The 27,901-nt window shown below is 48.4% G+C and overlaps 1 protein-coding gene across 1 annotated transcript in view; it reads right to left on the bottom strand.

Moving 5' to 3' along the window:
• The window catches only part of LOC142312918 (uncharacterized), a 268,596-nt gene that overhangs the window by 238,550 nt on the left and 2,145 nt on the right, over nucleotides 1–27,901 (bottom strand). The window contains 5 exon segments of the mRNA XM_075351907.1: nucleotides 3,092–3,182; nucleotides 9,220–9,317; nucleotides 9,777–9,900; nucleotides 9,983–10,162; nucleotides 10,292–10,441. Of these exon segments, the coding sequence (XP_075208022.1) occupies nucleotides 3,092–3,182; nucleotides 9,220–9,317; nucleotides 9,777–9,900; nucleotides 9,983–10,162; nucleotides 10,292–10,441 (643 nt within the window).

Below are 27,901 nucleotides of genomic sequence, written 5' to 3'. Positions count from 1 at the left end.
GTAAAAGCCGTCCCCTTCTTGCTCTACGGGGACCTCCTAAATGACTTTCCTCGAGAGGAGAGTCAGCACTTCTACTTCTAAGGCCATCTGCCGCTCTGGGGACCGCAAGGATGTTATTATTAGAGACCCCCGAGGGGGTGAACTGAAGTCCAATTTTAACCCTTCCGCCACAATCTGAAGGAACAATCTGTTGGAGGAGATCGCCTTCCAGGCATGGAGGAAGAGGGACAGCCGGCCCCCTACCTGATGACTGGCGTCATTGGGAGGGCTTGTTCTTATTATCGAAGTGCTTGCCAAAGAGAAAGCCTGAGGTATTCTTTCTACGGTCCTTCCACTGATCTTGCGGTTTTTGGGACTTCTTTGTGAAAAACTGACGTCTCCGAAAGGGCCGGCTGCGAGAGGACGTCACCGGGAAAACCGGAAACCCCTGTTTCTTATCGGATGCCTTAGTGAGGAGGTCATCCAGGCCAGAGCCAAAAAGATAGGTACCTTCACAAGGCATGCTGCATAGCCGTCCCTTGGATTGGACATCACCCTTCCAATTTTTCAGCCAGAGGGCCCGACGCGCGGAATTGGAAAGCGCCGCCGACCTGGCGAAAAGTCTTAAGGAATCAACCGAGGCATCTGCCATAAAGGCTGCAGCACCCTGTATTAAGGGCAGGGACGAGATAATATCCTTCCTTGGAGTGTCATTTCTCATCTGGTCTTCCAATTGCTGAAGCCACACCATCAAAGACCGGGTAACGCAGGCGCTGGTCACGGCAGGGCGCAAGCCACCTGCTGTCGATTCCCAAGTCCCTCTCAGAAACCCATCAGCCTTCCTATCCAGCTGATCTTTAAGGGACCCTAAGTCCTCAAACGGCAAGGTAGTGGAGCGGGAAGCCTTGGCAATAGCAACATCAATCTTCGGGGTTCTATCCCAGGAGATACACGCCTCCCCATCCACTGGTTACTTCCTTTTAAGGTAAGAGCTAAGATTCAATCTTTTGTCCACTTTTCTCGACTGGTCAGCTATGAGACCCTGAACCTTCTGGAGAATAGGAAACCCCTTACGTTTTTTGGAATCCAAGCCCCCAAACATGACATCCTGGGTAGATTCGGGTCCCTTGGGGTCCACCATTCCCATGGTCAAACGCACCGCCTTCACCAAGGGTCCCACGTCCGCAGTAGGGAAACAAGGACGACCACCTTCATCGGAAGAGGAGGAGGAGTCAGAATCGGAGGGGGAGGATCCCGAGGAGCCTGATGACTGAGAGTCATGAGCCGAACCCGCCGAGGTATCGGGAGTAGACAGCTTAGGATGACTGGATTTCTTGCGTCTCTTGCCCCCCTTAAGGGATTTAAGGGACTCCTGTACTGGAGGCGGATTCTTATCTCCATTGGACCTCTTGGGACCCATCGACCGAACGCTGCCCGGACTGGACACAGCATTCCTGGAACAATCCGCTGAGCCGCGTTCTGAGCCACGCTGCGGCGAATCCTTGCGCTGCTCCTTGCTGCGGGGTGAATCTCCTGCCATAATAGAGAAGAATGGAGGAGAAAAACTCACCAGTCCCAGGCGCCGGCCACATTTTAAATGGAGATCCCTCGTTACATGGGCGCCGCCATCTTGGATCCTAGTGCGCATGCGCACACCAGTCACTTCCTGGTCGCACTGCGCACGTCACCAGGGTACACGCGTCACTTCCGGCCGGAGCGTCCTGCTTCACTCCAGCGTGCTGCACAGCAGGGACAAGCCATCCAGCGGCCGCCGTGAGTGCGCACATCCCTGGAGCGACGTCGGGCCGAGCTCCCGCTCCAGGCCCGCGCCTCACCGCCGCAGAGGTCTGAGACCGAGGGGGGGTGCATCCAAGCCCGAGCACCGGCTTCTGGTAAGTACCAGGCTTCCACACCGGGTCGGACCTGGGACAGCAATGGGTTGTCCATACCAGGACAGGAAACTAAACTGATGTGGAGGAGAGGTGCCGCCTTTTTATCAGTGGGTTTCCTGTCCTGATGTGGGCGGAACCTCTCAGATTGTGCTGTCATGGGCGGCAGGGAAAATTAGGGATTTTTGGGAACCGGTTATCGCATTTGAGGCTTGGAGGGAACCTGTCACCAGTTTTTTGGCCTCTAAACCCTGCACATCACCTATAGCATTATGTGTAAGGGGTTCCTGCAACATCTTTCTATCCGGAGACGTGCCCCTGCATACATCAGAAAAAGAGTTTTATAGTTGTCCCGCGCTGTATATAAATTGTGCAGTTCGGTCTGATGGGTCCTTCCAAATTGCGATCAGCTTCCCCCCCTTCCAAACACTGCCTCTTCTAATGCAAGTAAGTATATGACATCTCTACATCATGCACACAGAGCGCGAAGTCTCACAACTGCGCAGTGGAATCCAAAAACTGCACAGGCGCCCCATGCTGTGTCCTTTTGAACAGCCAGTAATTCTAATCCACAGGCACCAGACATTGGCACTGTGTGGATAATGTAGAGACCAAAGTTTTGCACCTGAGCAGTGGAATCAGAGACTTATGCAGGTGAGCCACATCCAAAATTAATAATTGCTGGAATAATAAGGAAAGAGTTTGGGAAATATGGGAAGAATTATTGATTATAGAGTTTTCTCTTTTCTCTCTGCTCTGAATGGGTGGGTGTTGGGGATGCAATTAAATAGAAAAAGAAAGAAAATTATAATTGTATAATATTTCTTAATGTGTCTACTGTTTATATTTGAGCATATAAATGAAAAGGACATGGACTAGTGTCTCGTCGTAAATGAAAAGCCCACCATAAAGATTATATTTTTCTGCACATTCTATTTACGCTGTCATTTGGCTTTGCAGTTTAGAGATCTGGGAAGGTAAGGGTCAGCATCTTCTAATTCCAGAGAATACGGCGTGTACTCCCGGCTGTAATCTCTGGCCAGAACAGATCTCACTCCGACACATGGACTTCCAATGTCAAAGTAATGGGGACCGTTTTAGTTTAGAAAGAGAATGGTGACCATGTGATTGTGACATGGCCGGACTACACCTCAGATAAATCAGACACAGACGGTGACTGAGAAGAATCTGTGACTTCTCTACATTTAGTGGTGTCTACTAACCTGGGTGGTTATCTGTAGGAATCTCCTCTTTACACCACTCATCACCCCTCACATATGTCTCTGTAGTATTAATATGGGGCAGATCTTCACCCTGAAACAAATATTGTAAAAGTCACAGACAGATGGAGAAGTCACATCTATGATCAGCTCTAATCCTGCCATCTCCACTGTTCTCAATACACAAGTATAAAAAAGAGAATTTTGTTTACTTACCGTAAATTCTTTTTCTTATAGTTCCGACATGGGAGACCAAGACCATGGGTGTATAGCTACTGCCTCCGGAGGACACACAAAGTACTACACTTAAAACGTGTAGCTCCTCCCTCCGGGCTATATACACCCCCTGGATGACAATCTAACCAGTTCAGTGCAAAAGCTGAAGGAGGACATCCACCCATAAGTAGAGATAGAGTAAAACTCGGAAAAACCGGAACCTCTGTCTACAACAACAGCCGGTGAAACACACGGAACAAAAACTGCCAACAGGCAACAGGGAGGGTGCTGGGTCTCCCATGTCGGAACTATAAGAAAAAGAATTTACGGTAAGTAAACAAAATTCTCTTTTTCTTCATCGTTCCTTATGGGAGACCCAGACCATGGGACGTTCCAAAGCAGTCCATGGGTGGGAAATAAACCAAACTGAGAAGTAGGCAAAACCTAACTTCACAAATGGGCGACAGCCGCCTGAAGGATGCGTCTGCCCAAGCTTGCATCTGCCGAAGCATGAGCGTGCACTTGGTAGTGCTTCGAAAAAGTGTGCAGACTGGACCAAGTGGCAGCCTGACAAACCTGCTGAGCCGTAGCCTGGTGCCTGAAAGCCCAGGAGGCACCGACAGCTCTGGTCGAGTGTGCCTTAATCCCTGACGGAGGGGGCACCTGAGAACACTGGTAGGCATCGGCGATAGCCAACCTAATCCAACGAGCTAGGGTCGGTTTAGAAGCAGAGAGACCCTTGCGCTGACCCGTGGTTAGCACAAAAAGTGAGGTGCACCGCCTAAAAACGGCGGTGCGTGACACATAGATTCGGAGCGCCCGCACCAAATCCAAGGTGTGCAACGCCTTTTCAAAGCGATGCACAGGGGCCGGACAAAGAGAGGGCAATGAAATGTCCTGGTTAAGGTGGAAAGAAGACACCACCTTAGGGAGAAAGTCCGGAGTCGGACGAAGAACCACCTTGTCCTGGTGAAACACCAAAAAGGGGGATTCCGAAGAGAGCGCAGCCAAATCAGAAACTCTCCTGAGAGAAGTTATGGCTACTAGAAAAACAACTTTCTGTGAAAGTCTAAACAAGGGAACCTCCCTAAGAGGCTCAAAGGGGGGTTTCTGTAAGGCCGTGAGGACCAGATTAAGGTCCCAGGGATCCAAAGGCCGCCGATAAGGAGGAATGATGTGAGCTGCGCCCTGCATGAAGGTGCGCACCTGAGCCAGTCGGGCGATACGCCGCTGGAATAATACCGACAGAGCCGACACCTGTCCCTTGAGGGAATTGAGGGACAGTCCTAGCTGTAGACCAGACTGTAGAAAAGACAGGATGGTCGGCAAACAGAACGGCCAAGGAGCATGGGCGGAAGAGCGACACCAGGACAGGAAGATCCTCCAAGTCCTGTGATAAATCTTGGCCGAAGAAGACTTTCGAGCCTGAGTCATAGTGGAGATGACCTCAGAGGGAATACCTGAGGCCGTCAGGATCCAGGACTCAAGAGCCACGCCGTCAATCTGAGAGCCGCAGAATTCTGGCGGAAAAACGGACCTTGAGAGAGAAGGTCTGGGCGGTCTGGGAGATGCCACGGCACCTCTACGGACAGGCGGAGCAGGTCTGGGTACCAAGCTCGCCTGGGCCAGTCCGGAGCAATGATTATGACCCGACGGCCCTCCATTCTGATCTTGCGCAGAACCCTGGGCAAGAGAGCTAGAGGGGGAAACACGTAGGCCAGACGGAACTGGGACCAATCTGAACCAGCGCGTCCGCTGCGAAGGCTTGAGGATCGTGGGAGCGAGCCACGTAAACCGGAACCTTGTTGTTGTGCCGGGATGCCATTAGATCCACTTCCGGAGTACCCCACTTGCGGCAGATTGACCTGAACACTGCCGGGTGCAGGGCCCACTCGCCGCTGTCCACGGTTTGACGGCTGAGATAATCGGCCTCCCAGTTTTCTACGCCTGGGATGTGGACTGCTATTATGGTGGACTGGGAGTCCTCCGTCCACTGAAGGATTCGTTGAACCTCCAACATCGCCAGGCGGCTGCGAGTCCCGCCCTGGTGATTGATGTAGGCAACCGGTCGCGTTGTCCGACTGGACTCGAATGTGCCTGCCCGCCAACAGGTGGTGCAAGGCTAGGAGAGCTAGAAACACAGCTCTGATCTCCAGCACATTGATCGGGAGGGCTGATTCGGACGGAGTCCAAGTGCCCTGTGCTCGGTGATGGAGAAAAACTGCTCCCCAACCGGAGAGGCTGGCATCCGTGGTGAGAATCACCCAGGACGGAGTCAGGAAGGAGCGTCCCTGTGACAGAGAGAGGGGCCGAAGCCACCACTGAAGAGAGCTCCTGGTCTGTGGCGACAGAGCCACTAGCTTGTGCAGGGAAGAGGTCCGCTTGTTCCAACAGCGGAGAATGTCCAACTGCAGGGGACGCAGATGGAACTGTGCAAATGGAACCGCTTCCATTGACGCCACCATCTGACCCAGCACCTGCATGAGGTGTCTGATGGAATGACGGCGGTGCCTCAGTAGAGAGCGCACCGCTAGCTGAAGGGACTGCTGTTTGACTAAGGGCAACTTCACAAGTGCCGGCAGAGTCTCGAATTGCATCCCTAGGTACAGAAGTCCCTGGGTCGGGATCAGAGTGGACTTGGGCAGGTTGACAAGCCACCCGAACTGAACAAGCGTGGCGAGAGTGAGAGAGACACTCCGCTGGCAGTCTTCCCCGGATGAGGCCTTGACTAGAAGGTCGTCCAGGTAGGGGATTACTGCCAACCCCTGAAGATGCAGGACCGCAACCACTGCTGCCATAACCTTGGTGAAAACACGAGGGGCCGTGGCTAACCCGAAGGGGAGAGCCACGAATTGGAAATGTTCCTCTCCGATTGCAAAGCGGAGCCAACGCTAGTGTGAAACCGCGATAGGCACGTGCAGATAGGCATCTCTGATGTCGATGGATGCCAGAAAATCTCCTTGGGTCATTGATGCAATGACCGATCTCAGAGATTCCATGCGAAAACGCCGCACCTGAACATGCTTGTTGAGAAGCTTGAGATCCAGGATGGGCCGGAAGGAACCGTCCTTCTTGGGGACTAGAAAGAGGTTGGAGTAGAAGCCTCTGAACCGTTCCCGAGCGGGAACCGGAACAATAACACCGTTGGCCTGCAGGGATGCCACGGCCTGAAAGGCGGCGGCTTTGGAGCAGGGGGGGGGTGGACAGAAAAAATCTGTTTGGCGGGCTGGAAGAAAATTCTATCCTGTAGCCGTGGGAGATGATATCCCGCACCCACTGATCGGAGACGTGTTGAAACCACACGTCGCCAAAGTGGGAGAGCCTGCCACCGACTAAGGACGTTGCTGGCGCAGCCAGATAGTCAAGAGGGGGCTGCCTTAGTGGCAGCGGCTCCTCCGGACTTCTGAGGACGCGGCTTCGCGCGCCAGATGGGTTTACGATCCTTGGCTGCGGTAGTGGACGAGGCTGAGGGCTTAGAGGATGACCAGTTAGAGGAACGAAAGGAACGAAACCTCGATTGGTTCCTGCCCTGGACAGGTCTCTTGGCTTTAGCTTGTGGCAAGGAAGTACTCTTCCCTCCAGTAGCTTCCTTAATTATTTCATCCAGTTGTTCACCAAACAGCCGGGACCCAGCAAAAGGAAGGCCCGCAAGGTACTTCTTAGAAGAAGCGTCTGCTTTCCACTCCCGAAGCCACAAGATCCTGCGGATCGCGAGAGAGTTAGTGGAGGCCACCGCCGTGCGGTGAGAAGCCTCCAGAATGGCAGACATGGCGTAGGATGAAAAGGCCGAAGCCTGAGAAGTTAAGGCCTCCATCTCAGGCATAGAGTCCCTGGTGAGGGAATGTATCTCCGCCAGAGAGGCAGAAACTGCCTTAAGAGCCCACACTGCCGCAAAAGACGGGGAGAAGGAAGCTCCTGCCGCCTCATATACAGACTTGGCCAGAAGGTCAACCTGGCGGTCAGTGGGATCCTTAAGAGAGGTGCCATCGGCCACCGCTACAACTGTGCGGGCTGAGATTCTAGACACCGGAGGGTCTACCTTTGGGGACTGAGGCCACTCCTTCACCACGTCTGGTGGAAAGGGAAAACGGTCATCAGAACTACGCTTTGGGAAGCGTTTGTCAGGACAGGCCCTGGGTTTGGTGACAGTGGCCTGAAAACTGGAGTGGTTAAAAAACGTACTCCGAGCTCTCTTAGGTGAGGCAAACTGATGTATCTCTACTAGAGAGGTTTGTTCCTCTGGCACTGGTGGAGTGAGGTTCAGAACGGAGTTAATGGACGCAATCAAGTCACTAACATCCGCATCATCCTCAGACAAGGCAATGGGGTACCTAGAGCTAGCGTCTGAACCCACAGTAAAAGTATCCTCCTCGCCCTGCACCTCGGCCCGTGAATCAGAGCCGTGGGACGAGGAAGGAGAAGGGTCCTAGAACATGCTCTGAGGGCTCTGCAGAGCTCGGAGCAGTAGAGGCGCCCTGTGAAGGGGGCTGATGCATGGTCAGCAGTGTCCGGGACAGTTGTCCCATAGAGTCGGCAAAAGACTGGGAAATAGCACTGGAAAAAGATGCTACCCAAGCCGGGGGATCAGACACCGGGGCTGGAGCGGCCGGAGGAACCCCTGAGGAGGCTCCAGGCTGAGGGACCACCATATTAGAGCAGGCATCACAATGTGGGTATGTGCTTGGCTCTGGCAGAATGAGCTTACATGCAGTGCATATAGCGTACATGTTTGCAGCCTTGCTCCGGGTGACAGACATGCTGCTGAGGTGGAAGCTCTGCAGCAAGAATACACTCCTGTAGAATGCCCTGAGAGTGTATAATAAAAAGCCCACAACCAGAGGTTGTGGCTTACCAGACCGCTCTCTGTGTGCCCTCCGGATTCCACAGCTCAGAGCCCCAGTGAAGCGTCAGCCTTCCTAAACAGCAGCAGCTGCAGCATCCAGCGCCGTCCAGTGTAAGAACGCTGAGAAAATGGCGCTGGAAGGAGGAGGGGGGGCGGGTATTAGCCCAAGAGCGGGAAAACAGAGGGCCAGGAAGAGATACAGGGGAGGGAACATCTCCCCAGAGAGGAGTGCCCTCCCCTCTGCTGGCCGGCCGGTGGGCGGCGCCACGCTATGCATCTGTATGCATGACATGCAGAGAAGCCGAAACCGAAACTAGGCCCAAACTGAAGCCGGGGCCTAGATTTTAACATGCGGCCGACGAGCAGGCACCCCCGGCGCGGTTCTCCGGAAAAACACCGAGAACCGGCCGGAATTACAGTAAAAGACAAAAAACGTACTCTCCCCTCAATAAAAGTACCCGGGACCCCTGAAAAACGTCTCAATACTTAGCTTTTGAGACGCAGGGCCATGTTCCTGAGGGAAGGTCAAACGCTCCGTCCAGCAGGAACCTGACAGGGCTGCGGATGGAGACCGGTCTCCTGCACAGCAGAGAGGACCGAGACGGCTCCCACTTCAAATCAGAGCCTGAAAAGGATGTTGAAGGAGCGCGGCATGTGAAGGCTCCAGCCTTGTAAAGTCAACCTTAACAGCACCGCCGACACAGTGGGGTGTGAAGGGACATGCCGGGAGTCCAGATTGGACCCGCTTTTCTTCCATATCTTTAAAAAAATAAAATCTTAAAAGTGAAAAATCAGAGAATGCATGTGTGTGTACCTCCTGAAACACAAAGCATTGAACTGGTTAGATTGTCATCCAGGGGGTGTATATAGCCCGGAGGGAGGAGCTACACGTTTTAAGTGTAGTACTTTGTGTGTCCTCCGGAGGCAGTAGCTATACACCCATGGTCTGGGTCTCCCATAAGGAACGATGAAGAAACATATAATACTGGTGGATAAAACAAGACTGAACACAAGACCTTCACAGCCGTCTACACATCATAGAGAGATTTCATGGCACCTTCTCTCCATCTACCTGATGATCCCGAGGAACATTGGGATATTCTTGTTTACAGTCCTGTGGAAGAAGAGGACGGGGACATCTCTCTGGTGTTGTCCACTTACTGGATAGAACTGGAAGGAAACACATACAGGGACTGAATTCATTCTTTACATACAGAAAATTATAGGCCGTGTGTATTTAGTCCTGTCTATTACCTGGTGATAACATTCAAGAGATATATAGAAGGGGTTAAAACCGCGCATCAGCCACATATGAAACTGTAGAAATGTTGATGTACTGGTCCTGAAGAAGAGGTCTTTAACCTTGAAACGCGTAGACCGATGAAATAAAAAGAATATTATCCTTCATCAACGTTTCTACAGTTTCATATGTGGCTGATGCACGGTTTTAACCCCTTCTATATATCTCTTGAATGTTCTTCCACGTGGGGCTGCAGCAGACGCCAGGATCTCATGCGTATTAGTAGTTGTGACTTTCACAACTACACTAGGTGAGTGTATATTTCCATATATACCACACTGTCCTTTTGGTGTTACACTATTAGCACTTCTTATTTTCAGATATATTACCTGGTGATGTGAGGGGCTGGGGAATCTCCTTCATAACGTCCTTGTATAGATCTTTGTGTCCTTCTAAATACTCCCACTCCTCCATGGAGAAATAGATAGCGACATCCTTACACCGTATAGGAACCTGACACATACAATGATATCATCATCCCCCCATCCCTTCATAGCGTTACTTTATAATGTCCCAGCATTCCCAGCAGTGTCACCTCTCCAGTCAGCAGCTCAATCATCTTGTAGGTCAGTTCTAGGATCTTCTGGTCATTGATGTCCTCATGTATCAGGGGGTAAGGTCGAGGTCTCGTGATTGGGCTCAGGGGTCTTCCCCATCCCTCAGACACAGGGTCCTGACAGCGCTCACTAGAGGTCTTCTTCACTACTGTGTAATCCTGGTTATGGAGAGACACAGTAATAAATCTCACTACAGACATTTCCAGAGTCCTCACCTCTCCAGTTCTGTCCATCTGTTATTCCCATAGATAAGAATGATGTAATGTGACGTCATCAGAATCTCTCACCTCTCCAGTAAGCCGGAAGAGGATCTCTAGGATGAGGTGTAATATCCTCTCCGCCATCTTGTTCCTGTCACTAGCCATCCTTGATGGGTCAATCAGGAGAATTCTCTTATATAGAAGATCTCCACTGAGAGGATCTGATATTGTAGGGACCTGAATGGGGAGATGAGAAAATCTAACATCATAAACAATACAGTGTAATAAAACAGTTACCAGAGATAAGGAAGTAAACATATGAGGAGATATAATGTGTGGTTGTTGTATTCTTAGACCATATACACTGGAACATTAGTTGATTTGCTGACAGTTAGCATGTGCCATTTACGCGCTATTGTTGGTCACTGCTTTGGCCACTGATTGGCTGTGGGAATCACATGTTCATCGAGACTGACTAAAAAATGCAGAGACTGATGGGGACCCAAGCAGTGGTGACACAGGACTTGTGAGGGATCACTGATGTGTTACTATTTTTATTATTCTACAGTATTCAGTTCTTTCTTCTTTACATCTACTAATAAATCCTATATATTTTAGGCCACATACAAAACAATTTAATCAATATAATGTGTCCAAATAGTACAAACAGATTAGTATTTAGTGTTACCCATTGAAAATATCAGAAGAGTTCATCTGCCTATCAATGTAGTTCAGCCTGCTTTACACGGTACGATCTATCGTGCAACTTCACGATCGATCGTACCCGCCCCCATCGTTTGTGAGTCACGGGCAATTAGTTGGCCGTGGCGCACAAAGTCGTTAACCCCCGTCACACGTACTTACCTGCTGTGCGACGTCACTGTGGGCAGCGAACATCCTCTTCCTGAAGGGGAATGACGTTCGGCGTCAAAGCGACGTCACACAGCGGCCGGCCAATAGAAGCGGAGGGGCGGAGATGAGCGGGACGTAAACATCCCGCCCACCTCCTTCCTTCCGCATAGCCGGCGGGTGCCGCGGGACGGAGGTAAGCTGCTGTTCATCGTTCCCGGGGTGTCACACGGAGCGGCGTGTGCTAGCCCGGGAACGATGAGCAACCGGCGTTATTTTAATTAAACGAGATTATGAAACCGAGCGACGAGTACACGACGAACGATTTGTTATGTATAATCTTTCTTTATTGAGTAGAAGAGAAAAATAAAAAAACATAGAAAAACGTACAAACAATCAAGGTTATGGAAGGATCATTGCAAATGATACCACATTTTGAATAACAGTTCTATATTATAATTCCGGTTATGACTTCGGATCCTTCACTGTTACCAATCTTACGTTCCTCCCTTTCTATCCCATAAGCTCCAGACTACTGTCTGTTTTTTGGTATCCCACCTTCCCGTATAACCTTGAACCTTAGCCTATCTCAATTCGTTATATTTTTATCCGTAAAATTAAAAAATAATAAAAACCTTCATAAGTGACCATAGAAGAGATATAGGTAGACAAGAATGAAGTAGAAAAGAAAGCTGAGAGACAAAGAGTAAGAAAGGGGGTATCTTTTCGGGGTTGGGGGGGCTGGGAGGGGGGCCACACGCGAGTCCTATCGTTGCCTTTCTTCTGACTCTGTTCATACTGCACCTACTGTGCCTCAAAATACCGTATGGTACTCGTCTGAACTTTTAAATGTTATCCATGGCGTCCAAATTCTCAGATATCTTTCAGTATGTCCCTCTGCCTCTGCCATTAATTCCTCCATATGATGAATGTGTTCAAATTCCTGCGTCCATTCCCTTAATGACGGGGCCTCCTGTGTTCTCCAATGTCTTGGAATCACTGCTATTGCTGCCGCTAGACAGAACCGCAGTAAATCCCCCTTTTGGGCTTTAATTGAACTGGGGAGCATTGACAACAAGGCTATTTGTGGGGTCCGTACTGATCCCTTTCCTGTTATTTTTGTATATGTTTGGAAAATTGCCTCCCAGAAAGGCTTCAATTTATCACAGTCCCACCATATATGTATCATTGTACCCTTTAGTGTTCCACATCGCCAGCACATCTCGGATACAGAAGGAAAGATTCTGTGTAGCCTCACCGGATACTGATACCATCTTGTTAGGATCTTATAATTTTTCTCCTTGGTGTATCCTGCAATTGACATTTTATGTGTAAATATGTAAGCTTTCTGTTTTTCTGCATCTGTGAATGTCGTTTCCATTTCTTCTTCCCACTTGGTCATGTATGAGGGATCCGAGCTCGCAGAGGGATCTGCCTGTCCAATCATCTTATATATAAGTGACATCAGATGAGTGGGTATAGTGCCCTGCATAATTTTTCAAAAGGTAGGGCCAAGCCCTCTGATATTCCGTCCATTCCTCGTGTCTTAGAGTTCACGAATGAATAGAGTTGACTATATTCTATCCAGGATAATTTCTGGGGAGGTTCCATATTTTGCATATCCTCAAAGGATCTCAATTTAGACCCCCTAAGGGTATGACATATCCTACCATCTTGTTGTGCTCCCCATCTTAGAAATTTAGTCCGACCGACTCCCGGAGGAAATTCTGGATTGGATATGATAGGAGCAAGGAGAAAAGGGCAGCCCACCATTCCGCCCTTCTGTTTAACCTTGTCCCATGTCCTCAGTGTAGCCTTAATAAAGAGACTCGCCGCATCTGATCTCACCCCCTCCCTTGACCCCACCCATGGTAGATACCTCAGTGGAATTGATGAGCTTTCCTGTTCAAGTTTGACCCATTTCTTATTCTGGTCGTTAAAATGCCAGTCAAACATTCGGACCATCAGTGCCGCCCCATGATATCTGCGCACATCTGGTAGTCCTGCGCCCCCTGTAGTGATATGTCTAGTGAGTGTGTGGTATTTTATTCTAGCCCTAGAGTGGCCCCATACAAATTGAGATAGCGCAGACCTAAGTGTCCGAAAAAACCCGGTAGGGGGAAGGAGCGGAACTGCCTGAAATATATATAAAAACCGTGGGAGGATATCCATTTTAAATGTGTTTATACGGCCAAACCAGGACAAGGGTTTTTTATTGTATGACCTAAGCTCTTTAATTGTTCGTGTCAATAGCGGTAAATAGTTCTTGGAATACAATAATTCCAAATCTGCCGGTACATTGATACCTAGATATTTCAAAGTCTGGGATTGCCATTTAAATGGGAAGTTACTTTGGGCTAGTGATACCTCATGGGGCTGCAGTGTGATATTTAAAGCTTCTGTTTTTGAGCCGTTAACTTTGAAATTACTTAAATCCCCAAATCTCTCGAACTCCGCTATCAAGGAGGGGAAAGATATGTGTGGCTGAGTCACATATATCAACAGGTCATCCGCATATAATGCCGTCTTGTACGTTTTCCCCCCTACATCTATACCGTGCACATTGGGATTTCTCCTAATTGCGTTGGCAAGATGCTCCATTGTAATGACATATAATAGCGGAGAAAGAGGGCACCCCTGCCTTGTTCCATTTCTGATTTGTATAGGCTTTGATAAGAAGCCATTTGCCGTTATCCTTGCCGATGGACAAGTATAAAGTGCCAATACTTTATTCAAAAAGCCAGGGCCTAACCCTATTTGTATTAGAGCCGCCCTTAAAAAATCCCACTGTACTCGATCAAACGCTTTTTCTGCGTCTACTGATAATATTCCCAGGGGTTGATTCGTGCTTTTGGCGTGCGCTATGAGCAGTAAAGTTTTATTGACGTTATCTCGCGCCTCCCTACCCTGTATGAATCCTACTTGGTCCGTATCAATGATGGAGGGGAGAAGGGGAGCCAGCCTGTTAGCTAGGATCTTGGAGTATAACTTTATATCTACATTGAGTAAAGATATTGGTCTGTAATTAGACACTATCATGGGGTCTTTGCCAGGTTTCGGAAGGACCGTGACATGTGCCTCCAGTGACTGAGCCGCAAAGGGAGTCTCCTCTGAGATTGCATTGAAGACCTTAGTCAGAAATGGGGTAAGCAATTCCCCAAATGTTTTATAAAATGTAGGAGAAAATCCGTCCGACCCGGACTCTTCCCCTTTGGAGTATTCCTGATTACCTCTCCCACCTCCTGCTCTGTGAACCGGTTTTCCAATTGTTGCACTTCCTCATTTTTCAGAGGTGGCAAAGCCGTGTCCATCATGTACCCCTTAATGCGCTCAGTCAAAGCTTTTGACGACATGCCAGAGAACGTCCCTTGAATGTTATACAATTCCGAATAGAAGCCCCTCAATTCTTCCAAGACCTCCGCCGGATTGCTTACTTCCCCTCCTCCCCGTCTCCGCAGGCTAGGTATCAATGTGGTGAGATTATGGGGGTGTAAAAGGTTGGACAAGGATCTACCGCATTTATTAGAATGCTGATAGAGGAAGCGTTTATAATGGTTCCTGTATCTGAGAAATCTTTCATTCAGTACTGTCCTTAGTTCCTCTCTGCATTTTGTAAGTTCTGCTAGTGTTTCTCTAAACTGTTTATTTTTGTGTGCTGTTTCCAACTTATGAATCCCGTCCAACAATTCTTTTATGCGAATATTCCTTATTTTTTTGGTACGCGCCCCATGCTTTATCAGCACCCCTCTTATGACACACTTAAACGCCTCCCATTGCAGTGGCAACGAAGTGGGGTCCGTTTCGTGAGAGGACATGAAGACCCCTACCGTCTCCCTGATGTCATTCATACAAATTACATCTTTGAGCAAATTATCGTTGAGTCTCCATGTCCACTCCCGTTTCCTTCCATCTGGGGGGGCAAAGGCCAAAAAGACAGGGGCGTGATCGGACCAAACTATACTACCAATCGTGGGATTCGGTCTCCAAGCCAAAACACACTGACTCACTAAGAATAGATCTATACGACTATACGAGTCATGAGGGGTGGAATAAAAGGTATAATCCCTACCCGTAGGATGCATGCTGCGCCACACGTCATTAAGGTGCATCTGATGTATGTCTCGCTTCAAAGAGGTCAATCTCTTTGTGGAAATGTTGCTCCTTCCAGCCGAGGTATCCACTAAGGGATTCAAAGACAAATTAAAATCTCCCCCCAGAATCATTATTCCCTCTGCGAACTCGGATAAAACCTTTAGAAAGGCCCTGCATGTCTGTGTCTGCCCCAAATTAGGGGCATACCATCCTGCCACCGTATATACTGTGTCATATATCCGTAGCTTGACTATAATGTATCTGCCTTCTACGTCCTGTTTCGTGTCTATAATAGAATGAGGCAGATTTCTGTGTATGGCTAGCGATACCCCCCGTGACCGAGATTCAGCGTTGGCGCTGTGGAACCATGATATATAATTGCGGTCTCTTAAGTTTGGGACATGTCCCACTTTAAAATGGGTTTCTTGAAGGAGCAATATGTGAACTTTCTGTTTGTGCATTTCAGCTAGTATTTGGGTCCTTTTTTGTGGCGTATTAAAGCCCTTTGTGTTGAAAGATCCAAATTTTAGTTCCGCCATGTCTATTTCTGGCCGTTAGACGAACAAGGGAAGGACACGTATGGACGGGGAAGCTATCAGCAAGGGGTTAGGTCAGATGAGATTTGAGAGATTTATAGTAAGGGTATAGGAAACCCCAGGAATAGCAGAAAGAATAGTAAGTTGAGATAGAAATAAAGAAGAAGAAGAGAAGAAGAAGAGGAAGAAGAGAAACAAAAAAAAAAAAAAAAAAAACACAAAAAAACAACAAAACTGGTTCCCAAGTATGGGAAAGTGGTGTTGGACTAAGGCACCAGTAACTATATCCTGGTGTTCCAACCCACCTACTTTGATGGGGGAGGCTGTATCTAACTATACCTTGTCCAGCACGGTATAGTACCCCCTTAAGTGCGGTAGTCTTTCCAGGGAGAGTTGCTCCCCGCCGGCGCAGATCTGCATCATCTTTCTGATCATATATTTCCCATCTATATTAACTGTATATTAACTATGTTAATCTATGAATAAATTGAAACTTGGTCCAACATGTATTACTATGTCACTATTCTATGTACCTCTCTGACTCCTCCATACTAAATCATTGCCCCTTTTCTGCTATTTCTGCTATTTTCTACCCTTATTCCCCTTTCAAATCCAAACCCCTTTTTCAATATGACTATAACTGTAACTATAACATTAAGCCATCTTCCAAACTTCAACCGTATTATTCTAATTGTATACTATCTTTAGGACAATTCAAAGTCTCTTTTCCCGTTCAGTGGGACTCCATATTCAACCGAAATCCATAGGCGCCTCTCTTCGCCTCCTCTGAGGGGCTTCTCTAGGTGGATCCACTCCGGGGGCCCCCGGAGGCAGGAATGGCCAGTCCCGAATTGTCACTGATGGAATTTGGAGGGCTGCGGTGAACGCAGGTATGCCCCCTGGGTGACTGAGGACGTGCATCCTTCCTGCCCTCCGGACTCTCAGGCGGAATGGGAAGCCCCAAGTGTACTGTATATTCCGTTGGCGTAATATGTCCAATAAGGGTCTCAGAGCCTTTCTCTTCTGAAGAGTCCACTTGGACAGGTCAGGTAGAATCAGAATCTTTTGTCCTTTAAAGGATATATTGTTCAGTTTCCGTGCTTGGGCCATGATGTTATCTTTCAACTTATACTTATGTACTTTGCAAATGACATCTCTGGGGAACTCTGGATCCATTGCTTTAGGGCCCAGAGCTCTATGAGCCCTGTCCAGCTCCAGAGGAGAGTCTTTGGGTACTTGCAGTATGTCATTGAAAATGTGGCATAGAGTCCCTTCCAAGGCTGTATGCTCAACCGACTCAGGAATGCCGCGTACTCTAATATTATTACGCCGGTTTCTGTTTTCAGCATCATCTAGCATTTCTGCCAAATACTGCAGTTGTATATTATGAGATGCATATCCGGCCTCCTGTTCTGCTGCCTTTAGGGTATGTGCGCACGTTGCTTTTTACCTGCTTTTTACCTGCTTTTTTGCTGCTTTTTCTTCTGCGCTGTTTAATGCCAAAATGGATGTGTTCTTCTATTCAAGCAAAGTCTATGGGAATTTGGGTTTCTTGTTCACACTATGTTGTTCAAAATGCTGCCTTTTTGAGGTAGAACTTTGGTCAAAAACTCAGCTTTTCAAAGAAGCAACATGTCAATTGTTTTTGCCATTTGGGTTTTGCACTGCAAAGCTGAGTTTTTGACCAAAGTTCTGCCACAAAAAGGCAGCATTTTGAACAACATAGTGTGAACAAGAAACCCAAATTCCCATAGACTTTGCTTGAATAGAAGAACACATCCACTTTGGCATTAAACAGCGCAGAAGAAAAAGCAGCAAAAAAGCAGGTAAAAAGCAGGTAAAAATCAACGTGCGCACATACCCTTACTGTCAGAGCCTGAACTGTGGACTCTGCTGTTGTGACTCTTTCTCCCAACTGTTGTACTTCATCTTTAACCCCAGAAAGTTCAGCCTTGTAGGAGTTCTCCAGTCTGGAAATATACTGCTCCATGTCCTTTTTTGTGGGGATGTTTTTAATATGGGAACTCAGCTCCCCAATGGTCCACCATAGCTGACTGATATCTTGGTCCCCTTGCACCCCTTCCTGACTAATTATATGTGGCATGTCAGTATTTGGGGGTTTATCAGGGGCTGAGGAGGTAGCTGTCATCTTATTTGGCTGCAACAGAGACTGTGTCTGGGCTTGAGAGCCTGCTGCCTGCTCTGTACTGTGTCCTTCTGTGGCCCCGTCTGCTCCTGCACACTCTGCCCGCTTCTCCTCAGGCATTACTCGGTGCCCTCCCCCACTGCTTTCCTGTCTGCAGGGATCCGGCGCCACAGCGCCATTTTGGGCCTCCAGCGCGGCCGCCCCGGCTACTCCATTACCCCTGGGCTGGCCGGCACTCACCGCTCCCCGGGCTGCCTCCACCGTCTCCGATGCCTCCACCGCCCGCATCTCCTGTGCGGCTTCCTCCCTCTCTGCAGCCGCCGCCATCTCTCTGCAGGACGCGCGGCTGCTTATGGTTGATACCGCAGTGTCGGCCATTATGGGAGCGGGCCCTGCAGACTGTGTCCGCACCATGTACCTCCGAATGCTCTGGTCTGGGGTGCTGGAGCGGGATGAGGTGAGCTGGGGGTCCTCCTTCTTCCTTCTATTGCCCATCCGTGTCTTTAGGGGTCCTGAAGTGTTGCTCTTGTATGGTATTTCCCTGCGCCGGCTGAGGAGCTAATGTACAGCACTTCTTTATCCCTCCATGGCCAGGCCACGCCCCCCACGACGAACGATTTGTGAGCGATATTGCGTCGCTCGGAGGTGTCACACAGCCCGACGTCGCAAGCGATGCCGGATGTGCGTCACAAAAAACGTGACCCCCGACGATCTATCGCACGATAGATCGTCTCGTGTAAAGCACCCTTTAGTTGTAGGTAAGAAAGCTCTAAGTGATCACTCAGAAAATGAAATATAACATGTAAGAAATATTTGCTGGAAAAAGTAACGTCCCCTGAGGAAGAGATACGAAACGCATGTAAGGGTAATAGGACACTTTAACCTGCCTTAAACCTATCACTAATTTCTAACTGCATGTAAAAGGTAAAGACATATGTATTTTTACTATGTGTGGCAACACTAGATTGTCTGTGCACGATCTACTGTAGCATTATGCATGATAGTTACAAGTGAAAAGGTTTTGGTACCGTGTTAGACAGTTGAAACATTATTGAATGTTCTCAAAAAATTTGTTTAAAAGAACTGAAGTCCTCAGTGGTTGATACCTTTTAATGACTGAGGACTTCAGTTCTTTTAAAAAAAATTTTTTATCTCTACTGGCTAACACGGTACAAAGATATATTTTACTTGTATCTGAATGTTCTCAGTGAGAGGAACAAGTGTTCTTCTCACTGAGAACATTCAATAAATTATGCATGATACACACAACATTCAATAAATTATGCATGATACACACAGAGTAACTAGTGTTGTCTTTATACTACTACGATCTAGTATATACTTAAACACTAGAAGTCCCAGAGAGGGGTCATTTAACATTTCTACCTTTGGAACCCAGAGACGGGTCAAATGACCTGAAGGATTTTAGCTAACATCCTATAATCACCATCTTTTGTTCTGTAATTAAGGCCATTACTGTCGCACCACAGGAGGTTGTTGTTTTCCATTGAGTTTAGCCATTTAGTTTCTAGTTAGTTCTATTCAGCTTATTGTATTTGGTCATTTGACCCTCTTTCAAGACTTCAGGGAGGAGCTCAAAATTTCTGGGACTTCTAGTGTTAAAGAAAAAAAGTAATTTTTAGCTCACCCTGATGCAAGTGTCGCGGGCGGAGGAGGGGACGCTGCGCTCTCCCTCTGCTCGGGTCCGGCTGCCGCTGCTGCTGCGGCCTCTGCTGCTCGGTGGCTCGAGCGTTGTGCCAGATCCCGGGGACTCGAGCGGCGCTCCTCGCCCGTGAGTGAAAAGGGGATTGGTTTTGGGGATTTATTGTCCGTGACGCCACCCACGGTTGTGGTGATTGTGTGGACACCACTGCTGCTCTGTATGGGGATCCCGGGAGCGGTGACAGGGAGCAGCAAAGTTGTTCGTTCTCCCCTCCGTGGGTAGGGGGTGGTTGTCCCGGGGCCCAGTGATGAGGTGGGGGATGAGGGATGGCAGGGCCGGTGCAGGGCCGGATGAGGTGCAGGGTCGCGGGGGCAGCGCTGTGCCACACGGCACGGTGGTACTCACTCAGCCTGAGACGTTGACACAGTTCTCGGTAAAACACACGGCTGGAAAGACGGTTCCCACGGACGGCTGCTGTTGTTTTTCCCCGGTAGTTGACGGTGACTGTCACTTTTCCTGCACCTAGTGAAATGTTGGTAGCGATGGGTTCCCACCGGTAACCCGCTCCCCGGCTTGGATATGGGCCAGAGGAGCCCCTCTTTGCCCGCAGGCGCTGGCCCTGGGAAACTGGTGCCCTGGCGGTGGCGGTGTCTCTCTCCTACGGTTGGACTGTTGCCTTCAATCGGGACTTGTTGGGAGACCCAGGAGGTCCCCTTCACTGACGGATTTGGCAAATTCACGGCGACTCCTAGCCTTGCCGGGATCTGAAAGGCCCCTGCCAATGGTGCTGGCTTCTCTTCGTATACCGCTCCGGTACCGCCGGGCCACCACCCGTCCACGGTCCTTTCGGCAACCTCCGATCAGCCTCTCCTGCAGACAGTCACCGCCGTCTGCTGACCTTGCTGTCTCAGTCCGGGGCACACACCCGGACCAACTTCAGGCTTCCTCAACTGTCACTTTCTCTTCCACTTTTACTCCTCTCACTTGCTCCTCTACCACTTCCTTCTCCAACGCCACTCAACTCTCTCCTAGACTGCACTCCTTCACTTCCCTAGCTTAACTGCCTGTTTTTCCCTCCTCCAGGACTGCGAACTCATCGGTGGGTGGAGCCAACCGCCTGGCCCACCCCCTGGTGTGAACATCAGCCCCTGGAGGAAGGCAACAAGGATTTTTGGTGTAGCTTCGGTGTACCTATCTGGGGTGTAGGGTGTGGTGGTGTTATGACCTGTGACCCCTGGCTTGCCCAGGGCGTCACACAAGTGTTGAAGAGATCCACAGAAGGTGCAATTAACCCGGGCGGTGCAGGAATCAATGGATACCAGGAATCCAGTGCATTCACAGAAAAAGGATAACACAAAGGATTAAACATAGACATTAAAAAAAAACCTCTCTGGAAGGGACACACAAAGGACCTGCTAACAAATACAGTATATACTAGATCAGAAAAAGGGCAGGTAGTCCAGGAACACGTTCAGTGATAAAATCAATTCTTTAATCCATACGTTTAAAAAGGTCTAGTACATGATAACATGAGTCCATGCTGCATGGTAGGGATCGCTTACGCGTTTCAGACTATACAGTCCTATACAGCATGAGTAAGGACTGTTTAGTCCAAAACGCGCAAGCGATCCCTACCTTGGGGCATGGACTCATATTTTATCGTGTACTAGACCTTTTTAAACGTATGGAATAAAGAATTGGTTTTATCACTGGATGTGTTGCTGGATTACCTGCTCTTTTTCTGATCTAGTATATACTGTATTTGTTAGCAGTTCCTTCGTGTGTCCCTTCCAGAGAGACTTCTTTTAATGTGTATGTTTAATCCTTTGTGTTTTGTTTTTTTTTTCCAAAAATGGTGGGCGGCGAGCGGCAGAGCGCTGCAGGCGGGCAGGCGTTGCAGGTGGGCGTGCGGCAGAGCATTTCTGGTACAGGACATGCAGAGCGCTATGTGGGGAGCACTGTACAGCTTTCTTTGGTGACACTTTAGACATATTAAAAATAGAAAGCAAAAAAGATTCAGGTCGTCGATACTCGAGTCCTGGTTCAGTCCTGTTAGGAGTGCACAGATGGTAGAGGATACCAGTGATACAGTGGAAAAACATATAGGAAATTCCAGTGCAGTCCTGTAGTATTCTTTAAAAATTCATTCTTTATTCAGTATTATTCCATAAAATACATAGGCAGGACATCCAGTTGAATTAACGTGCCTGTGTCTGAGTGACGCATTTCGACTGTGTCTTATTCATGGTCTCCAAGAATAAGACACTGTCGAAACGCGTTGCTTTGACCCAGGCACATTATTTCAACTGGATGTCCTGCCTATGTATTTTATGGATTAATACTGAATAAAGAATAAATTTTTAAAGAATACTACAGGACTGCACTGGAATTTCCTTTATTTTAGACATAATAGGATCACTTTGCAGTCCCCAACAACATGGCTCCGCACTGTGATCCTAAACTTCATTTTCCCTTATATTTTTGGAAACACCCATATTGGGAGCGGGAGGTGACATCACACACATGGGAGCAGATTCCACCCACTTTTACTGCAGTTGTAATGTGAGCTAGTTCTACAGTAGTTCTACAGTAGGATTTCAGCAGCTGCTCCCCCTAATATTTAAGAGTGGCATATATCAAACTTTTTAAAAAAATTTTATTTTATATTTTGCTCAATTAGAATTCCATGGAACATAAGTTTTAGGGGGGCTTTGCACGTTGCGACATCGCTACTGTGATATCGTCGGGGTCAAATCGAAAGTGACGCACATCCGACGCCAGTAATGAAGTCGCAACGTGTAAAGCCTAGATGCACCGATAAACGATCGCAAAAGCGTCGTAAATCGGTGATCTGTGTAGCGTCGGTCATTTCCATAATTTCGCTGCAGCGACAGGTACGATATACAACCAGGATTGATTCAGTCCAAAAGTCTAAACATTGTAATCAATAATGCAAACAAGTGTTTGAAAAAATACAAAAGTATTTATTAAGTATTGTGATACATAGAGGGCATACACAGAAGGATGGTGAATTAAAATCAAGACAGCAAAACAGAGGGCGGTGTTACACTGCGCACTGCGGGCTCCGTGACGCCGGGGCGCAGGTGGTGATGGGCGCTGTTAGGCCGACGCGCGCCGCTATAGGGTGGCAGGTAATGTCTGGGGATGATTTAAGGCTGCCGGACTCACAGCATCCCACACCTCGGACGAAGCCGTTGCGAAACGCGCGTCAGGTGTGGGCGGTGTACTCCGGTGGGACCTTCTTAATTTGGTGGGTATAATCCCAGCTCATTGCTCCCTGCATTAATAAGTGGATCCTCAGCCATTTGAATGTGATATACTAGTATTGGCAATGTTATTTTGGTGGTGGACTATTAGTCCTTCTTTGCATGTGTCATTCATCAGTAAGCATCTTTGATTGATGGAATGTATGTTCATATAGGTGGTTGCTCCCATTTACAATTGTTTGTGATCCACCTTATGCATATACTATTTGATATTTGTATCTGATTGCAGTCAACTATGCATACATTATACTGGTCTCAATCAATTTTTGATTTAGCTTCCTTCTTAACTTGATACATGCATCTGGCCATATTTAGATCTTTATCTATTATTGCACCACTATTTCATTGCCATTTATTTGACTTTCTAATTCCCTATATGGGTTCATACATATGGTTCTCCATACATTGATCCTTGTTATATAAGGCATATCTTTTCCTTCCTGCATGGTTGAGCTTTTCTTCTACTATAGTCCAAATTGCATGGGATTCATATCCTTTTACAGGGTCCCACCCCTTGTAACACCACCCTCTGTTTTGCTGTCTTGATTTTAATTCACCATCCTTCTGTGTATGCCCTCTATGTATCACAATACTTAATAAATACTTTTGTATTTTTTCAAACACTTGTTTGCATTATTGATTACAATGTTTAGACTTTTGGACTGAATCAATCCTGGTTGTATACTGTTAATATGGTGATTCTGGTCAATCTTTTGACACTTAAATGATGTATACCTGTATTTCATATTGGTTAATATAAGCGACAGGTACGATGTTGTTCCTCATTCCAGCGGCAGCACACATCGCTGTGTGTGAAGCCGCAGGAGCGAGGAACATCTCCTTACTTGCCTCCAGCAGCTATGCGGAAGGAAGAAGGTGGGTGGGATGTTTATGTCCCGCTCATCTCCGCCCCTCCGCTTCTATTGGCCACCTGCCGTGTGATGTCGTTGTGACGCCACACGACCCGCCGCCTTAGGAAGGAGGCGGGTCGCCGTCCAGAGCGACCTCGCAGGGCAGGTAAGGGCGTGTGAAGCTGCCGTAGCGATAATGTTCGCTACGGCAGCTATCACAAGGTATCGCATGTGCGACGGGGTGGGTACTATCGTGCTCGGCATCGCTATCATCGGCTAGCCATGTCGCAACGTGCAAAGCCCACCCTTAAGCACTAAACTGTACACAAAGGATGGGAAATCTTCCATAAGGAAAGCCTTAATGCGCAAGGAACTAACAATACCTAAAAGGAAGAAAAATGGGAAAGACTTAAAGAAACTAGGTTGGATGACTAAAAAATTACATCACCAGCTTAAAAAGAAAAAGGAAACATACAGCAAGTGGAAGATGGGGGTTATACCTAGGGAAGAATACATGGCAGTTTACAGACTCAGCAAGACAATCGTTAAAGGAGCTAAGGACGAACACGAATTGAGACTTGCAAAAGAGGCCAAGAGTAAGGTAAAAGGATTTTGGGGGTATGTTAAAAGTAAAAGAAAAGTGAAAGAGACCATAGGAGTCCTGCAGACTCAAAAAGGTAAAACAGTCAACAAGGTGGAACAGCAGGTGGAGATACTAAATTCGTATTTCGTATCTGTCTTCTCCCAAAAAACGAATGCAAGTGTCGCGGGCGGAGGGGCCGCACTCGCTACGCTCGGGTCCGGGGTTTTCTGCTGCTCGGTGGCTCGAGCGATGGGCCGGACCCGGGGACTCGAGCGGCGCTCCTCGCCCACGAGTGAAAAGGGAAGTTGGGTGGGTTGGTTGTTTTTGGGGAGATAGTTCGTGATGCCACCCACGGGCTGTGGTGATGGTGGGCACCACCGCTGCTGGTGACGAGTCTCCCGGGAGCGATGGCGGGGAGCAGCTAGGTGTTGACCCCTCCGTGGGTAGGGGCGGTGTGTCCCGGGGCCCGGTGGGAGGAAGGCTGCAGGGCGCAGTGCTGCGGTGCGGTGCCTGATGGCACTGTTGTACTCACAATTAAACCACACAGAGTCACTGGTAAACTAGAAACTGCTGATGTCCGCAGCCTTCAGTACGGAGGGTGTTTAAGTCCCACACACGGTGCAGCAGACCCCTGTTCTTTCCCTGCAGCCAGATGCCTCTTTCTCCACTCTTTCTTTCCTCCTAGGCTGAGAACGGGGAGTCCACTCCCCTGCAGTGATCCGGGATCTCCTTCGATACCGGCGGGCCACTACCCTGCCCCGGTCTCCTCAAGTCCCTTCCTCACTAACAGCCTGTCCCGGCCCTTTTGGAGCACGCTTCTATAGCAGCCCAGGAGCTACAACTCCGGACTCCTCTCCTCTCACACTCTGCTCCAGCCCCTCCCCTGCTGCTCTGTTTTGCGCTTACACTGGGGGGGGGATGGTGTCTGTCCTGCTGCACTGGTGTGGGATCAAGTTACCAAGGAGGAGAATGGCCTGCACTTTGCTGGATTTCTGCAGGCTCTGTGACACCCTGGTTTTGCCAGGGCGTCACACAAGCATCAACAATAATCATGATAGAAGTGATGGTCAGGAGGAGTCCAAGGTGACAATCAGCAAAGAATTGATATTAGAACACTTTGCCAAGTTGAAGGAAAAAAAGTCCCCAGGATCAGATTATTTACATCCTAGAGTCCTGAAAGAGATAGCTGAGGAAATAATAGTACCGCTTGCCATAATCTTCAATAAGTCATTGGAAACAGGAAATGATCAAGTACGGAATTGACAGAAAATCAAATTGAGTCAGAACTGGCTTTATGATCGGTCACACGGAGTAATACTGAATGGTTGCACATCAACCTGGAGGAAAGTTAAAAGTGGGGTACCGCAAGGCTCTGTCCTGGGGCCAGTACTGTTTAATATCTTTATAAATTATCTGGACAACGGAATTATTGGGGAACTCATAAAATTTGCAGATGATACTAAGATAGGAGGAGTTGGCAACACTAGAGAGGAAAAAGATTGTATTCAAAAGGATCTAGACACACTAAGAACAATGGGCCGAGGAGAACAGAATATTGTTTAAAAGGAACAAATGCAAAATCCTACATCTGGGTAAAAGAAGTGTAAGGCTATATGCGCACTGGAAAATGGAATTTTCTCAAGAAAATTCCGCAGGCACTGAAAGATTACCGCGCCCGCGGTAAAAAAACGCGGCAAACCGCACCCGAAAACCGCGGTATTGTTCGCGGTATTGCCGCGTGCGGGTTGGTACATGTGCTTTATTGCATTCAATGCAATAAAGCACATTGAAAAAAGAAAAAAAAAAATCATTTCCTTCTTAGATAGTAGATAGACAGATAAAGAGACAGAAGAATAGATAGAGGAATAGATAGAGGGATAGATAGATAACAGATAGATAGAGGACAGATCACTGCATTTCCCAAGGTCGGCAGTGAGTTCACATTACCGGCCGTGGGAAATGACCGGTAATTACCTCTGCTGTCTCGCTGCAAGGCTGCATTCATTCAGCGCTGTGTATCAGTCGCGGCTGGATGTAAGCAGCGCAGGATCTGTGGATTACGCCGGAGTGGTGTGTTTCGGGAGGGGTTAATAAAATGGTGAATGAGGCTTGTTTGCGTTTTATTTAAAATAAAGGATTTTTCTGTGTGTTTTATTCACTTTTACTTACGGGTTGATCATGTCAGCTGTCACATAGATGCCTACATGATCAAGCCTGGAGTTAATGGCGGTGATCCGCCACCATTAACTCCTTGTATTACCCTGACTGCCACTGCTACACGGCGGCAGGAAGAGCCGGGGACACTCCGGTACTGCCGCATAATGCATGCGACAGTCCCGGGGCAGCTGCGGCTGATATTCTCGGCTGCGGGAGGTGGGAGGGAGGCGGGGGACATTAACCCTGCCCCTCTCCCTCCCCAGCCTGAGAATACAGGGACGCCGCTGTGTGCTTACCTCGGCTGGAAGGTAAATATACAGCGGAGCCCACGTGTTTTGTTTTCTATATTTCCGTTTGCTTTCTATGTGTGTTCTATGTGTCTGTGTTCTATGTCTGTCATGTCTGTGTGTATCTGTGATCTGTGTGTTTGTTTACTCTCTGCTTTGCTTCCTCTTCCTGTAATGACATCACTTCCCTGCAAAACAGCAGGCAAGCGATCAGTGGCGTAACTAGAGTTTGATGGGCCCTGGTGCAAACTTTGGACCGGGGCCCCCCTCCATGTACACAACACTTAGGGTACGGGATAATGATGCTGACACTTGGCTTTTACCCACAGCACCCATGTTTCCCATGATCTAAAATCCCTCTATCAGCACCCTGCTTTCCCATGCTCTTTCATACATCTTTCCCTCAGCACCCAGCTTTCCCATATCAGAGCATGGGAAAGCTGGGTGCTGAGAGATGTATAGCAGATCATGGGAAAGCTGGGTGCTGAGAGATGTATAGCAGAGCATGGGAAAGCTGGGTGCTGAGAGATGTATAGCAGAGCATGGGAAAGCTGGGTGCTGAGAGATGTATAGCAGAGCATGGGAAAGCTGGGTGCTGAGAGATGTATAGCAGAGCATGGGAAAGAGTCCTTTTCCCTCAGCACAAAACATTCCCATCCCATACTTGTATCTTTTTCCTCCCTCATATATAGTTCTCCAAATACTATAATGGCCCCCACATAGCCTTCCATATAGTATAAAGGGTCCCACATAACCCTTTATATATTAGAATGCACCCCCATAGTCCTCCATGTATTATAATGCATTTCCCATAGTTCTCCATATTTTATACTGCACCACAGTCCCAGATGCTTTATAATGCACCCCCACAGACCATGTGTAAGGTAGCCTCCATAGTCCTCCATATATTATAATGTAGCCCCCATAGTCCTATATGTATTATAATGCAGCCCCATAGACCTCCATGTATAATGCGCTGCTATAGTCTATGTATAAGGTGTCCTTCATGTTTATTATGCAGTCCCATAGACCTCCATGTATCATGCAGCCAGCACCCCCAGGCCTCCATGTATTATGCAGCCAGTCCCATCAGGGCCTACATGTGTCATGCAGCCAGCCCCACCAGGGCCTCCATGTGTAATGCAGCCAGCTTCCCCCAGGCCTATATGTGTCATGCAGCCAGCCCCCCCAGGGCCTCTATGCGTCATGCAGCCAGCCCCCCCAGGGCCTCTATGTGTCATGCAGC

Source organism: Anomaloglossus baeobatrachus, chromosome 5 (assembly GCF_048569485.1).
Source record: "Anomaloglossus baeobatrachus isolate aAnoBae1 chromosome 5, aAnoBae1.hap1, whole genome shotgun sequence".
In the NCBI taxonomy this organism is placed as follows: domain Eukaryota; kingdom Metazoa; phylum Chordata; class Amphibia; order Anura; family Aromobatidae; genus Anomaloglossus; species Anomaloglossus baeobatrachus.
Note: the sequence above shows the minus strand (reverse complement) of the source record. Positions and strands in the feature narration are given on the sequence as shown.